The sequence below is a fragment of the Ambystoma mexicanum genome, chromosome 12 (genome assembly GCF_040938575.1).
Source record: "Ambystoma mexicanum isolate Mex_15411 chromosome 12, UKY_AmexF1_1, whole genome shotgun sequence".
NCBI lineage: Eukaryota > Metazoa > Chordata > Amphibia > Caudata > Ambystomatidae > Ambystoma > Ambystoma mexicanum.
In genome coordinates, this window is record NC_090936.1 from 451,108,925 (window position 1) to 451,124,176 (window position 15,252).

Here is a 15,252-nt window from a genome sequence, read left to right on the forward strand (position 1 = left end):
GTGCCACCTGTGGCATAATGCATATAAAATACATGTGGCAGCCCTAACATATGACAGTAAAGTAGATAGTGCATACAAATCTACGGGAACAATGCTGAGAATGGAAATAGCTACACTCGGGAGGAATAATCATCATCTTTGATTAGCACTGTAGGCTGCAATCCACCACAGCACGAAAAATAAGCCTGTCTAAGGACTTAGTGGCCTTTTGCTTTTGAGGTAGGATATGTCCAACCATGAAAATCCCTCACTGATTTAGTAGAGCAATTAGGAAAGAAGGAAAGAAAAAAGATCTTCTCATCAACATGGAAAACCATAAATCATGGTCAAATACAAAGGAATGGACCAAAGAACAAACTTGTATTATGCAACTATCTTCCAGGTCACCAGTTGATGATCACTGCTAACCATAGACAAAAAAGGCATATGCGAAAAACCAATGGAATAACACTATTCAGATTCTGCACTTGATCATGAGTCTATGACCTGGCCGTGTATGAAACGGACAACAAAACAGCATCTGAGAAAACTGTGTCTTGGTTAAAACAGAACACGCTAAACACTGTAGCGACTACTGCACTGGTAGTCCATGTCCTGGCTTCTTTGACACAATCTGAAGAATGTTCTTTAATAGACGCCCCACAGTACACTTTTTAGGGGCTTGAAGGATATGTCCAGGTTCCACTTAGAAAGGCCTAGATGGCCAAAGACCATGTTTCTTTAGGAACAAAAGAATTACTGCTAAGGGGGGAAAAGAGCCCCTCTCCAGGGCTGGAAGAAGTAGGGGGTGGCAGATGTAGTACCAGAAGCGTCAATAGGGTAAAAAACTAAAATGTTTTTGATCAATAAAGAACACCAGAATAATATGACATGGTGTTGTCCTACTGAGTTTCAATCACTATCTTGGAAAGAAGAAGAAAGGGGGTGGGCAAGGCATAAAGAAATGTACTTATTCACTTCAGGAGGAAGTCTCTCTCCAACATCAAACTACCAGTTGAGTCTTTCTATTCTTGAATGATCCACCTTTCCAAAGCAGAGGTAGAACACAGATTAGTTTTCAGGATATTTGTGCGTTAGATTTCTTTACTGGCACCTGCACAGTTCTCATCTGCCCTTAACATACCCTAATAGTGCTTTCTATTGGCCAAACTGACTATTATCTAGGTGCAGGTTTGTAAGGATGTTGGAGAACAATGTGTCTTATGGTGACACGCCACACGTAGCAAAACTATGAAAAGGCTGGAGTCTAAGCTAGCCAGTAAAGAGAAGACTCGCTAGCAGTCCTTCCCCTGCTGCGCCCGACCCTTTGTACCTCAATCCTGGTAGAGGTGCTTGAAATGCCTCCATGATCCTCCAGTTTTGCAAAACACAAAGTGTGACTATCAACATGTTAGAGAGGTTTGCAAAAGTCCACCAAAGGTAGGACTTCAGAAGATTCACACTTGGGGCGCAGGAACCCAACTCTTAGTATAAGCCTGGACCACACAAGATTTGTGGTAGCAATGGCTGAGCAGCCAGGCTTATCTTTGGAGGGAGGAAGGACTGTAGGCAGTACAAATAACTTAAGAGTATACCCATAGGCTAAAGAAACGCTAACACACAACAAGTTATATAAAAACAGTGGTTTATTTTATATATACACAAAAGTAAAGGTCATTCTTCCGAAGTTTATTTTGTATATACACTAAGGTACATGTGATTCTTTAGAAAGTTACACATAAGTAACTTAGGACAACTAATGCAATCTTTACAGTAAGTAAATTACTTTGTAATACTTGTAGAATGGCAGTAAACTATTCAAAAGTTAAGTAAAACACTTTTGTAATAATGTTTACAATTTCTGTTTCAGGTAAGAATGAATGAAACAAGACCAACATAAAACAGGTAAATACGTGTAACAATTTATCAGAGGCCTTAGGCTTTAGTAGTCCATCCCCATCTAGTTATGGGTGTTTCAGAGTCAGATTAAAGTGTCAAACAAGCAAAGAACAAGCTGTTGAAAGTCCAAAGGTTCCAGAGGAAGTCTTTAGTAGCAAGTAAGTAAAGCTTTTGCTGGGAAAATGTTCCTGGACTTCAGAGAAGGCTCCCTCAAGGCATACAGGCATTAGGCCTGGGCGAACATGTATGGGCAAACTGCCAAATGCACAAATCAGCACTGCAGCAACACAGGACCAGCAGAACAATTCCAAGTAAGTTCTACCAAGAGTCTCACAGTACCTTACGAGTGAAGACGATGGCGCACAATGCTGCAGCAGCAGATCTTGGTCAGGAAGAAGAAAGAAGGGACACTGGAATGGATTTCGTAGCAGCAGTCCAGTGAAGAGGTTTCAGACAAAGGCTTCTTTGTGGTTCTGTGATTTTGGCACCGTTTTCAAAGCACCAGGGAAGAACGGTTACTGCCCAGTCGCTTTTGTCTTGCTTTATCATTCCAGCACTCTGGTGAGGGGACTTCAAGCAGGTGAATCTTGACTCTGGAGGTTCAGAAAGAGTCCACCAAAGTTTCAGGAGGATTCAATCTTTGGAAGGCGATGCACTGCACAATGGCCACAGGTCTCAAGGTATTGGCGGTTTGCAGCCGGTGAAGGCCACAGTTCATCTGGGATGGGTTAAAAAGGCAGGTCATCTTGAGACTGGTTGGAGCCACCAGTCTAAGGGAGAGTCTCATCCTTTTCGGGGCTCTGCTGACGGTTGGAAGAAGGGTTTGGACAGCAGCAATTACTCAGATGGCATCTCGGTTGTCTGGAAGCAGCTGCAGGCATCTCTCCTCTTCCTCATTGTTTCTTCAGTTCCAGTGGTCAGCTTGTTTTCAGCCTCAGGATCCATGCCTCTGATCCAGGTACCCAGCCAATCAGCACCCACCCATGCACTATAAGGACAGCCAGCCTCCCAGGAGGAACTGTTCCCAGGCAGGCACAGCAGAAGACAAAGAACAGCCAAGTTTCGGAGTCCTCCCCTGTTTGCTATTCTCATAGACACATTGGCACCTGGACAGGCTTTCTTATGGAGACTTGCTGAAGACAAAAGTCAAACAATGGCCTCCCCCACCCTGCACGGCAGTAGGACGACCAAGAAATGCCAAGCCATCTTGAATTGGTGACAAAAGAACACGGTCACCATTTTGGGCCAATGGTGCACTATGCACTACCACGGCTTGAGTACAGCCTGGGAATACAAATTGCAAAAAAGTAGATAGGATTAAACCACTGCCACCAGCCATTCAGGTTAGCTTGTCACTGAGAAAGGGGATACAGTGTAGCCCCTCAGCACCCCACTTAAGGTGGGGTGTGCTGTTCTCACAATAGAAAAAGATAGGAAGGATAGAAATATCCCCCTGTGATAGATAGTAAAGTGGGAAGCCCAAAGTGCTCCCAGCAACACTGCACACAGAGTGTTGTGTGCTGCAAAAGTCAAAGACAGATACCACAAAACCTGGAGGAAAGCATGACTCCAAGAAAAAGGTGAAAAGAAATACAAAAGGGTCCCAAAGATAGGGTAAAAGAATGAGTGGAAAAGGGTTACAACTCACTCAGTGGAATAGACCTAAAATCAAGTAGTCTAGCACAAAGTGCTGGGGAACTCGCAGGTGAAGGGAATTTCACAAAGAACATGGAAAATCCACTTAACGCAACAATATATGCCAGATAAATAAAAACCCTCTGTCTTTCCTGTTGTAAAGCGCTCTGCTGCTCTTGAGCTAGGTTTGCACTTTAAACAATCAAATAAGCAAATAGAATGAAGGGTACTGGTGTGTCGTGCATGATTTTCCTCAATGTCCGTTTAACCACAACAGTTTCCAGTGTCACTGCCTCCCAAAGTGTGCGCACATGGTGGAGGATAATTCTCATTGAGTAATGAGTTAATGCAGTAGTCTTTCTAGTAAACGTATCCAGTCTTGTATGAGGTGGTATTTATATCACACAGTAGACACTTCAGGACCTGTGCAAACTCATGTCCAAGAGGTGGATAAAGGCTATTTTATAAAGGCGTTCCGATTGACCAGTTCTAGGTGCCCAGCTCCCTGCACTGTTGCTATTCATGAAAGAAGAACACCTATGGCCTGGTCTGTTCGATGCTACTGTAGAGGAGAAGGGAAGAGGCAGATTTTAATGGATTGTCCACAATCAAGATATGCAAATGCATTTTGGCATTGAGTGCCAATGGACTGCAGTCTACACCAAGGATGAGGTCTTCACAGACATTGTCATACCATATGGGTCAAATATATTAAATGGAGGTTGCACTCTAGCAGATCTCACATCAATTAGGCCTGTAAGAAGTCCCTACCCCAACTGTGCAAGTGTTTTGACAAAAACACACAGAGGAAATCTTAATTCTGGACGTTCTGACAAAAAGTGGGCCGGTCACCTGGACTTTGCCACTCCCACTATGGACACACTTTCCACCAACTGCCAACTATCTCTGCCCTCTTGTAATTGGCCTGGTTGCCCAGTGCCAGAAAAGGTATTTTTAGTCTCCAAAACAAATGCCTTTACTGCCGAGAACAATGGTTCTCTGTTGCCCCAAACAGCCCACAATATGACGAAGTAACAAATATAGAGTTCAGACTTTCCTCAAACATTTATCTTGTCCATTCATGCATGGATGCTTGTTTCAGGAGTGAAAGTCTCTGTGCGGAGTGATAAGGACTTGAAGGTGTATTAAGGACGATTGCATCAGCCAGTAAGAGTGTGGTGAGATCTCTACTGCACCAGATGGCTACCCGGAAAGACGAGCTGAATAGGAGGAATTTTTGTAAGGACAAAACCCTGACAACGATTCAGCGATCACCTGGAATTTAAAGCAGACAGATAGGAGCTGTGTTCATGCAGGTAACAGAGGAACTTGGCACAACCCTAGACTATGGTTCCCACTTGGGGATTCTGTCTAGGGACACCTACTTATAGTGTAGCAGGGTTTGGGACCCCAAATCATGCACCCTACTGACATCAGAATACAGGTCTACGTAGAGTCAGGAACAAGTCTTTCAAAGAGAGAGACTTGGTTTCTTTATGGATCACAGGCTTTGGAGGAACATAGGCTCCCTGTATGCTCCGAGGAGGATAGCAATGCTTTGCTACGAAAGACAGAAAGGGCCCCTGATGCTTAATACACACGATAGGGAGAACACTGTCCAGAATAAAAAGGCAGGCTAAACTCAAAGCACAAATTATCTTAAAAAGCTTCATAGCTCCTAACTGAAGGATTCCTAGAGAAAACGTCATGTTGCTACACATACTCTAATGTTCTATTTGCTACTGTGCAACCGAGTCACAAAAAAGAATCTAGTTACTGTACTATATAACTGCTCCTCTTACTCAACGTAATGAAGTGACAGGCTTCAGGATGACTGATGGGGCGGGAGGAGCCCTGGGGACCAGATGCCATCACACACTTTGCAATCTGGGACCAGGAAGAGGATTAGAGTGGTACCCCTAGGTTTATAAGCCTATCTGCAGCCTGGGATAGGAGATAGAGGTAGAAAGACCTCAATGCCCAAATGGAGGGAAACCGAAATAAAGTTAAGAGATTTGAGCAAAAAAGACCAAGACTCAAGAGATCAATGTCCGTGGAAGAGGAATAGAAAGAACCATGAGGCTCCAGATTGGAAGCAGTCTTTTTCTTCCATATAGCAGCCAGAAAGCCCCAAGAGATACTGATGGCCCCAAGTCTATGGGCATTTCCAGAGAACTCTTCAACCATACTGATGTCTGCATCCAACCCACGACCTAACTAGGGGCACAATTTAAAAAGTTCACCAGGCCTAGCATTAGCAACCATGAGGAATAGTTCAAAGAAGCTAGTTAAAAAAACAGAGCCAACGAAATGACTGGAAGGTAGCGGAAAAAAAAATTGCAGAGCATGCCACAAAATTTTGGTTTCTGTGGCTCTCACATTGAAGGCAGAGAAAATGATTGCAGTGTTTGTTTCACCATAGACATCAGCATGCACCTACAGTGAGAAATGAACTGGTGCCAACAGAACCCACAGATAGAACCGCCACTGTGAAGTACCAAGGTGCATAGCAGCCCAGTATTGTGCAATGTTTTAATGCAAGAAAGACTTCCCTGTGATGTGAAGTGTGGCGCTATAGGACTGCCAATGGCGCATGGTGGGCAGCTATGAGAAGACAATTCTGTGTACTGCTGTAGCTAGTTGGAATTGGTGAAAAGCAACATGTCATTTTTCCCCTTGAATGGTTTGCCATGCAGAGTGATGTTATCCATGGTTGCCCACCAAGCTTCAGCTCCAAACTGGTGTTTGAATTTGGCAAGCTAATCTTAGAAAGCAGCGAACCCCACACCAGAGAGGACAGGAGTTTACTGCTTGTGGGCCAAGAGGCGGGTCCAGCATTCAGATAAAAGGTGGTGGCAATGAGTGCTGCAAAACTGTTGAGAACAGAGGCACCAGGGAGGGTAGCCGACAAGAGAACAGCTGAGACAGGACCAACAAAAGACTGGAGCAAGAAGGAGAGAACAGAGGAGGTGGGGAAAGAAGTGTTAGAAAAGATTTCTCTAGAGCAACTTTTCCTCCATAGTCCATGGACCCCCAAACTTTTTGCATTTGTTTCCGTATCCCTACCTGACTTTTTACAGTGGCGCACAGCCTTCAGATGCACTCCACTGGGCTTTCGCTCATTGTTATGGGGAAACCGACACGTCCTTCACGCTGTCAGCACTGAAAAACGTTGTTTCTGTTAGACCTTTGACTTTCTTGGCACTTGTTGGTAAACTTATCACTGTGCAAAGTGCCTTACAGTACCGCGCAATAGTGTGTGTTTTATGGCCCTAGACACCATCTAAGGAATTTTTGATTATACAATGTGCCTAGGAACAGACTGGTGGCAGCATTAGCTTTTTCTTGTATTTCTGTAACTTTTTACTGAGCCATACCGCGTTTACCACATTTGGCTCATGACTGTGGCTAGTGTCAGGCGTCTAACATGGCCGTGACACAAGGTCTTTTGTCTGTTCCTTTGGCCATTTCGTCCTTTGGCCTTCCTCCTGCCCTTGCAGGATCAGAATATCCTTATTTGGGCATGCAGTTGCCCACGAAAGCTGCTTCTTTCGTGGGTTCCTGCAGGCCATGTGTGTTGATACCCAGGAAGATTGCTGGGATTGTCGGGTCCCAATCCACACTACCGCTGCTGCATTGTCTGGTGTGCACGAGAACCGCAGTGGTCCCCGATTGGACCACTGCTGGTGTGAATGCATGGAGCAGAACTTCCCATTGGTGGGCCAGGTGTGAGCACTCGCCTGGCTATGCATATAAGGAGAGGTCCAGCATTCATTCCAGCAGATCAGCAACAAGTCAGAACCAACCTGCAGACAAAATCAAGTAACCTGAAAAATGAGCAGAACAAAGGACCATCCTGAGACACAGTGAAGAGGGCTGGGACCCGAATCCTGTTGTTGTCCCGGTGGAGCCCTGCTTTGCTCTTGATCTCAGAAGACCTGCTAAGGTGCTTCAAACCTTTGGAGTGGTGGGAACAATCACTATCGACGTCTCCTGGTAACGCTGCAAGTGAGCCTGTTCGGAAGTGTCAATGGGCCATCCAGTGGACTGTTCAGCTTAATCCTTGGTTGCTGTGCAGGAGCTTTGCCGTTTCGACAAGACTTTGGGGAATCCCAGCATATCCAACAAAGTATCCTTTTGCCGAATTTCGTTGTCCCAGTACCTTTGGACTGCAAGATAGGAGGCTACATCATACCGCGAGAGTTGGTTGCCTCTGCGTCACTGTGCGAAAGTGACGGTCGCTGAAGATGGTTTCCCCACATTCCTTCCTGTGCCCTGAGACCTGCTGCATCAGTAGTTTCTTCACTCTTCATTTGAATCAAGAGTTACACAGCTCCTGTGCCATACCAGACCAGTATCTGCAGCGCCTATGCACCTGAAAGCCGAACTGAGGGCAAGATATCAAACCTCTGGCGGCCCCCTTTAGACCTGCCAAAGGTGGACCAAAACCGAACTAAGGGCAGTAAGTAGTGAAGTCCCTTACTGGTGGCCTTTTGTACATCCAAACGCATTTACGCATTGAAGGTTTATTTTAGCCTTCTCTTTAGCTTGGGTAGTATCTGCTTCCTAAAGACCTCTGAAAGTCGGGCACAGCTTTGTTCATTGTAGCAGATCCTCTCCTGATTCTTGGAACCCGTTCCACCCCTTTATAATTCTACCCCTAACTTTTTATGCTCCCTAAGAAGTACTTTGTGAACTTTGCGCACAGCCAGGCGCTTTTACGTGCACATTAAGCATAAGGCCCCATTCATTTTAGGGCTGATCTTATACAGTTAGGGTTGCCATCTCTGAAGACTGTTGGTGTCATAAAAGTTATTAACCCTTTTCATTTGCAGGTATTGGTGGAGTTACTAACTTTCTCGCATTGACTATACTCCTCCTGAGAAGTGTCCCCTGTTCATCTAACAAGGGTGGCCTCCTAAGCATCTGTCCACCAGGCTAACATTTAGAAATCTATTCCAACAGTAAGCATGTCAAACATAATACACAAGAACGGAGAAGAAAAGGCACAAAAGCCATAAGAGGCCACAGAGGAAAGCGGGTAAAGAAGACTTTGAAGGGAGAGAAAGATGAAGTAAAGGCTTAACACCAGAAGAGATTGTAAGAATATGAATACAGTGGCACAGCAGGGAGTTACACAGAGAGGGGCACAGGGAAAGACATAAGAGTAAAAGAATATAGGAACAGCTTAAACATAGAGAGGAAGAGACTCCAGAAGGGTTAACAGTCAGAATCGACCACAGAAAAAGATCAGTTGGAAGGAGAGGTGAAGCAGGCCCGACCTTTGCAGTACATTGAGGAGGACAAAGAGGCAGAAGATCGAGGAAGAGAGACATATTGCAGAAAAGTGGAAAGGGCCTAACCTGTGTTGGTGCTATGGTAGAGCTGGTTACCAATATTCCAAAGCTCAACCGCAAAGCTCCCATGGTCGATTAAGGCCTGGAGAAGAATGGGCCAAGCTGGGAAAGACATTAAACAAGCCCGGGACACATAAGAAAGCTCAGCATCCTAATGACAGCAAAAGTGGGGAACACCCGACTACAGCGATTACAATGGAGAAACCCAAACTAACTGCAAAAGAAGTGCACAGGGCATTTAAAACCCCTCTGAGTGACCTTTGATTGACAGTCAAGAGGTGGAACCGCAGAGCAGTGAGGGATGGACTGCAAGACTATGGTGGCCAAGCAAATTGTCGTTGCTCTATTTTGGTTTCTCTTGAAGAGCCTCTAAACATTTTGTCAAGCCCAACCTGAACCCTGGGATTTTCCGGATTGCAAAAATGTATGTGTTTGTTAACCCCTCGACTCTGACAACAAGGAGTGAGCTATTTGTCACAGTGATAGCTTGCCATTCCATGCAACCCATTATATGTTTTAAAATAAGTGTTGAGATGCTGCTTTGCGCGTTTAAACTGAGTCTGATAAGTCATTTGGATCATTAACTGTTCGTTCTTTCCTGATCTACAGATTCTACAAGTGACAGGGCCCAAAATGTGCACTTTGCACTAACCATTGGCTAGTGACTATTGACTGTTGGAGAGTAAGAAATGGTCTGCTGTCTGTATATATAGAACTGAGGTGCCAAGTGACTATTTATAACTTGTTGGTAGTTCGGAAATTGAAATGCCTCCCCCCCCTTGCCCTGGCATGTGATATTCTGCATCACCAAGTCATAAAGATAAGCAGAATACATAAGAAATAAATAAAATGCCTAATGGCAGATGCAGCATGATCGATACATACTGCAAAATAAATATGCACTAACACTCTCTGAGCAAATTACGTATTATGCTTATTTTTAATGAAATGACCGCAAATGCAAAATCAAAATTTTGAAATGACTGTACAGTAAAAAAAGAGAATCTTTCCAGATTTTCCCATGCCTGTTCTGACAGAAAGGAAATGGATGGTATTATTATAGGTTATTGTAGCTTATTTTGATTACTTCTTTATTGTGTTTCCATTTCTTCTCGCCATCATGGCTGTGATGGGAATAAGGGGGAAGCAAATACACTCGGGTAGCCACAGGGTAGTACTATATCCTGTTTAGCATGTAAGTTCACCAGTTACATGCTACGCTTCACAGAGTGTTCAGCGGTACGAAAGATCAACTTTAGACAAGGACAGTGGTTATATTATCCACTGGGAGCATCTGAATATCAAACTCCTGCCTGCAGCAAGAGAAACGTGCTGCATCTGGAATAACAAAGCTATGATACTGTAGGTTATTTATAACACGCTTAATACCCAGAGGTTTCTAAGCACAGACCCGGGGATCGAACCTGTGTTGCTCCGTGTCGTCTTGCTTCCAAAAGGAGGCCTGCAGCATCCTGAGAATACAAAGCAACATATATCAAACTAGAGGCAAACTCCTATACTCTGCCCTCTGCTGAAATTCCCAGACAAGAGACATGCACCAATCCGGCCAGAAGAGGACCTATACCAGGTTTTAAAAAATTCCAATAAGCTCTTCTCAGATGACAGATTGGTATCACATGCCCTGGATGGGACAACCAACCTGTTTAAAGTCAAGGACTGATTAAAAGAGTTTGGCAAAGGCAAAATAGATTTCAGAACAGAGAGCAGCTGATATGTTGGTTTCTAGAAGCTAAATGATTTGCCACTCACTTTGGGCCTCTCAACCCTGACACACAAGGAGAAACCATACTGAGAAGAGTGCAGCGGTTTTACATGCTTTATATACTGACACTCCATAAAGTCCCAGGACTTATGGACTTTTGGCAGCAACACTGCTAATCAGTTCCTGACAAATCAATGTCGGTCAGTCCAAGTAGGGCATGTTTATCAAATTGGAGCAAGCCACTTTGCTAGACAAGTTATCTGATGGACCAAATCACTGAATGGCTGAACCTGCGAAAACAAAGGTTTAGTCACCTTAGGTTTTGTTGCCTTTTGTGCTTTCGAACTAAGGAGAACTGAGGATTCATCAGAAAAGCTAGTTTAAAAAACAGGGTCAATGAAGTGACCTTGTAAGGTATCGTAACAAAAGAATCACAGAGCATGCCACAAATCTAGGGTTTCTATCGCTCACACACTGAAGACAGACTAGTTTAAGAAAATGGCAAATGTACAGCATTGCTTGAAGCTTCTAAGGTATATTGGGGATCAATCCCTGTACCTAAAAGCCAGCATTTGGAGGCAGGAACCATGGACCACAGAAAGAGGCAAAACAATGAAAACAGAAGGCAAGCTATACAAAAAAAATCTACCTATAAATAGTAGAAGAAAAAACAGGGGGAAGGGTAGTGGCGCATATGTCCATGCATAATTTTTAGACATTCTGTATTGCGTAAAGGATGTTGGGGTACGCCGTCCTGCAGCCAAGACATCTGCATCTATTTAGAGGAATGCAGATGGGATGTACTAGTACTCGTTTTAAACCAGGCTTACCAACTCACTTAAATCAAACCTCCATCACACGTTTCAATTCCAGTACATGGAATAAGAGATTTGCAAACATCTCAAACCTGACCCATAACATCCTTTGCTATTTGAGTTCTGAAACACGCGCAGCTTTAACACACATCAATACTGATTTGCCACACAACCTCCTAAATTACACTGGGATTCGAACATTGTGGCCACACACCTCATTCACATGTATTACTTCCCTATTGACCTTCGTTCTGCTACATACTTTCATTGGATACAAAATGGGACTTTCATAAAACACTGGGCAATTCCAGTATTGATATTTCAAAAAATTAAGTGCTGCCATGAGGTTCTATGTCATAATCCCAAGGCCACACCTAAAAAGGACACTTATTTAGGCAGATATTTGTGGCCTTCAAGTGGTGGGATGACAATTTCTGACTGTGGGAGTTACACACTGCTTACAATCGGGGAGGAGGGGATGTTTTGCCTCACCCCTCCCTTCGACTTCACCAACAGTGCACCCATGGCCTGCTAAATCACCCCAGACAAAAGCATACATACCCAAACATACACACACTTACCGGTTTGCTGCACCAGCGTCTTCCATCTTTTCGCCTGGCTGCACTTGTGCGTGGCCAGGGGCATGGCTTAGTGAGTGATGGGGTTGCGGGCACAGGTATTCTGTCTTTTTTGCCCATGATCAATAGTATGTGCGCAAAAGACCCAATACCTGCCATAAACACCATTACTGACTTGGAGCACACTACTATTTTGAAACTACAATAGACTCCCAAGAGTATAGCTGATGCATCTTTATCCTGACATTTATATTAACATGGTTTTCTCAGCCTGGCGATCCCCACAAAATTCTAATAATGCATGTGGATATTGCCATTCATTTACGGTTTAGCACTCAAAACTACTTTGCCTAAAAAGAACTCTGAAGTAAAAGCAAACTTAACATCTGTGGACATCTCAACCTGCCAAAGCTCTACCCAAGATTTCTTCACATTGTTGCGACTAACAAAGAAGCATGGCCCTTATGTGAGGAGTTCTGCCTGTGGGCACCATCCCTTTCCAAAGTACCTCCTCTTCCTTGATCTGCAATTCTGCCATAAGGCGGAAGGCATCATGGAATACCTGATGAAGAAGCACATGTGGGAGACAATGGAAGAAAAAAATACAAAAATAGGTGGCAAAGGCACATCCAATCGGAGGCAAAACACCAGATCATGTGATGAAAAAGCATTCTTATCCCACCTCCCTGAGCCGTACCCTAACAGGCCGCTGACCCACTCTGTTTGAAGTGCATCAAACCACAGCTTTCTATAAGCAGGAAAGAAGGTGACTAATTCATAACTTCCACGTTTTTATTTTACACACTAGAATCACAGATTCCTTATTGTATTAAAGTATATCTTGTGGATGTCGCTTAATGGCCAAGCAAGAGGTCAGCACATTTTTGAAGCACAGTGAAGTGGGCTATCAAGTTCTATTAGGCTGTCAAAGGGGGCCTAAACCTACCCACTGAGGGAATCCTGGTACCACGATTGACCCAGAGTGTGGGAAAGAGCAAGAGTGACCGAAGTCACTGAGTGGAACACTGTTCTCCGAGGCCCTCGCCGTGTGAGCTGCAGTCGTGTTAACAGTGCTTGCCGTGAAGCACACTGGGTATCTCCGTAGGGTCTGAGGAGGAACCTGTGCATGGTCGTAGATCACGGTGGAACAAACTGCACAGAAAGGATGGTGCTTGCGGCAACCAAGCCGCCACAGAGGTATGGGAGATATAGGTGGCTGGAGGGAGGAGTGAGGCACTAGCAGGTGCACTCGATCACAGCACCGGCTTGGGCTACGTAATACAATGGCCCCAAGGCAGTTTTGAGTTCCTGGTGGGGCTGTCTCGGTACAGTCATTGCCAATGCCAGGGAGGCCATTTCAGTGGCGAGGCCTGCTGGGGGCTGGATGTTAACAAAATGAAGCATACATGGTGGCAGCCATCTTAATTGCAGGCAAACATATTTAACATCTTAACGCTGGACATATGACGACTAGGGATCTCACCCCCTATTGGTTGGCTCCTGTTATGTATGGATAGCAGGATATTTACCATGATAGCCTATGACACGCACAAGACCAATTACCAACTTTAATAATTTTCAAGCCAACAGAGAAGATATTGCAAGGAAGGTAATACTTTTCTGCACCAGGATTTTGGGGTTGCAATTGTGGGCCTTGTGCCCAGCCAGAAAGTTTAGGAAATATTTAACACACCTTTGTAGGACCAGGGAATGAATGCCTTGCTGATCTTCAGACATGTAAAGAGGATTTAGAATATTGCTCACCAATGGTGTTTGGGAAGAAAGAAAAAAAGGATGAATTGGTGAAATCAGATTTTTGCGCTCCTTCAGGCTCATAAAGTAAACTGTGCTCGACTAATATGGAAGCATCCAGACCCTCCTCACCCACGAGACACCAGGTGATGGCTACTCGTATTGAAAAATCAATGTCATACCCAGAGGGCAAATTTGATGAACTGAATGAGAAAGTGGCCTGAGGTGGACCATCAGTGTGCCCAGACAGCCCCGTGGAGAAGCGGTTGGGAAAGGAAATGGATGCAGGCATTGGAAGGGCGGGAAATAGGGCCATGCAAAGCAGGCTTGAGTAACCGGAAAATGTGGTGCGGGCCAAACAAATCGGAGTCATTGGCCTTCCATCAGGCACGGAAAGGTGAATATCCAGTTTGCTTTGCAGCCGATTGGCTCCCAAAGATGCTTGCCTTGGAAGTAGAGCACAATCCCATATATATCAAAAAGTGCTTTAGGATCAAGATTTGTTCTCTGGAGAAGGTGCGAGATCCAAAGATGGGACTAACTCTTATCATTAAGGTTTCAGATTCCCGAGATACATCAAATTTTAATGGCTGCTAGCTCAAATGAGACTCTAGATCATTAACAACATCATAAGATTGTACTCTTCCCAACTTGGGGCTGGTAACAGAGACAAGGAGGAGGAGATTGGACTCACAAAATAATTTCTCGCACAATGAGTCGAAATGGGATTGCTGCAAGCAGCCAAACTACTAATTATTTAGGAGGAGTACGTTTTCTGGGATGCAGAGAGGACAGATGTGTTACTTACATCTATTTGTTTTTACTTGTGATTATTGTCCAGTTTGTGTACTGCAAAGAAACAATTACCAGTGCATGTGTTTGCTTGTATATGGTTGAGGAGAATCTTCCATTCCATTCTGGAATGGCAACGGAGTAGAATGTACATGAGTTGTTTAGATGAGAAAGGAGTTCAGTTGCAAACTGGAGAGTGCCAGAGAGGATTTCCCAGGTGGAAGCCTCATAATGGTGAACATGCTTTGTGTTGAACAATAAAGCTTAGATAAAGGTTACCTGCTGCCTCAACTTTATAATAAAGTCGATCCCTAAAGAGGACACCGCTGAAGCGGACAAGGGCTAAAAGACCATGGGATACCCTAGTAATAAGCTTATAGTAAAATTAGGAGATTTTTGGTTTTCCTTTTGTGTCTGAATACTCAAGCTGTTTAGACAATTTCTTGCTGTATCGAAATCTAAACTGGGAGCATAGGTAGTTGCAATAGTCAGAAGCCAGATATTAGTATTTCTGTGATATGTTCTATCAAACATTAGGCCACGCAAAGCTGTATTCTTTAAATAAAAGGAAAGGGAGACTATTGCAAATGTTGCTTATTCTAGGAAGCTACCCGTTTTAACAGTTAAGAGTATATTAATTATTTTTAGATATCGAGAGTATCTTCCATATAGCAGTGGGATATGTCCCAACCTTTGAGTGCCCCCTCTCTGCTGAATCAGAG

The 15,252-nt window shown here is 44.2% G+C and overlaps 1 protein-coding gene across 19 annotated transcripts in view; it reads right to left on the reverse strand.

Annotated features, from left to right (window-relative positions):
• The window catches only part of MICAL3 (microtubule associated monooxygenase, calponin and LIM domain containing 3), a 2,299,897-nt gene that overhangs the window by 348,244 nt on the left and 1,936,401 nt on the right, over positions 1-15,252 (reverse strand). For 15 of the 19 annotated variants that reach the window (XM_069628665.1, XM_069628668.1, XM_069628663.1 and 12 more), the window contains one exon: positions 12,495-12,548. The exons of the other annotated variants lie outside the window; for them this stretch is intronic. In XM_069628665.1, coding sequence (XP_069484766.1) covers positions 12,495-12,548 — 54 coding nt within the window. The remainder of the gene's footprint in view (positions 1-12,494; positions 12,549-15,252) is intronic. 19 annotated transcript variants of the gene reach the window in all.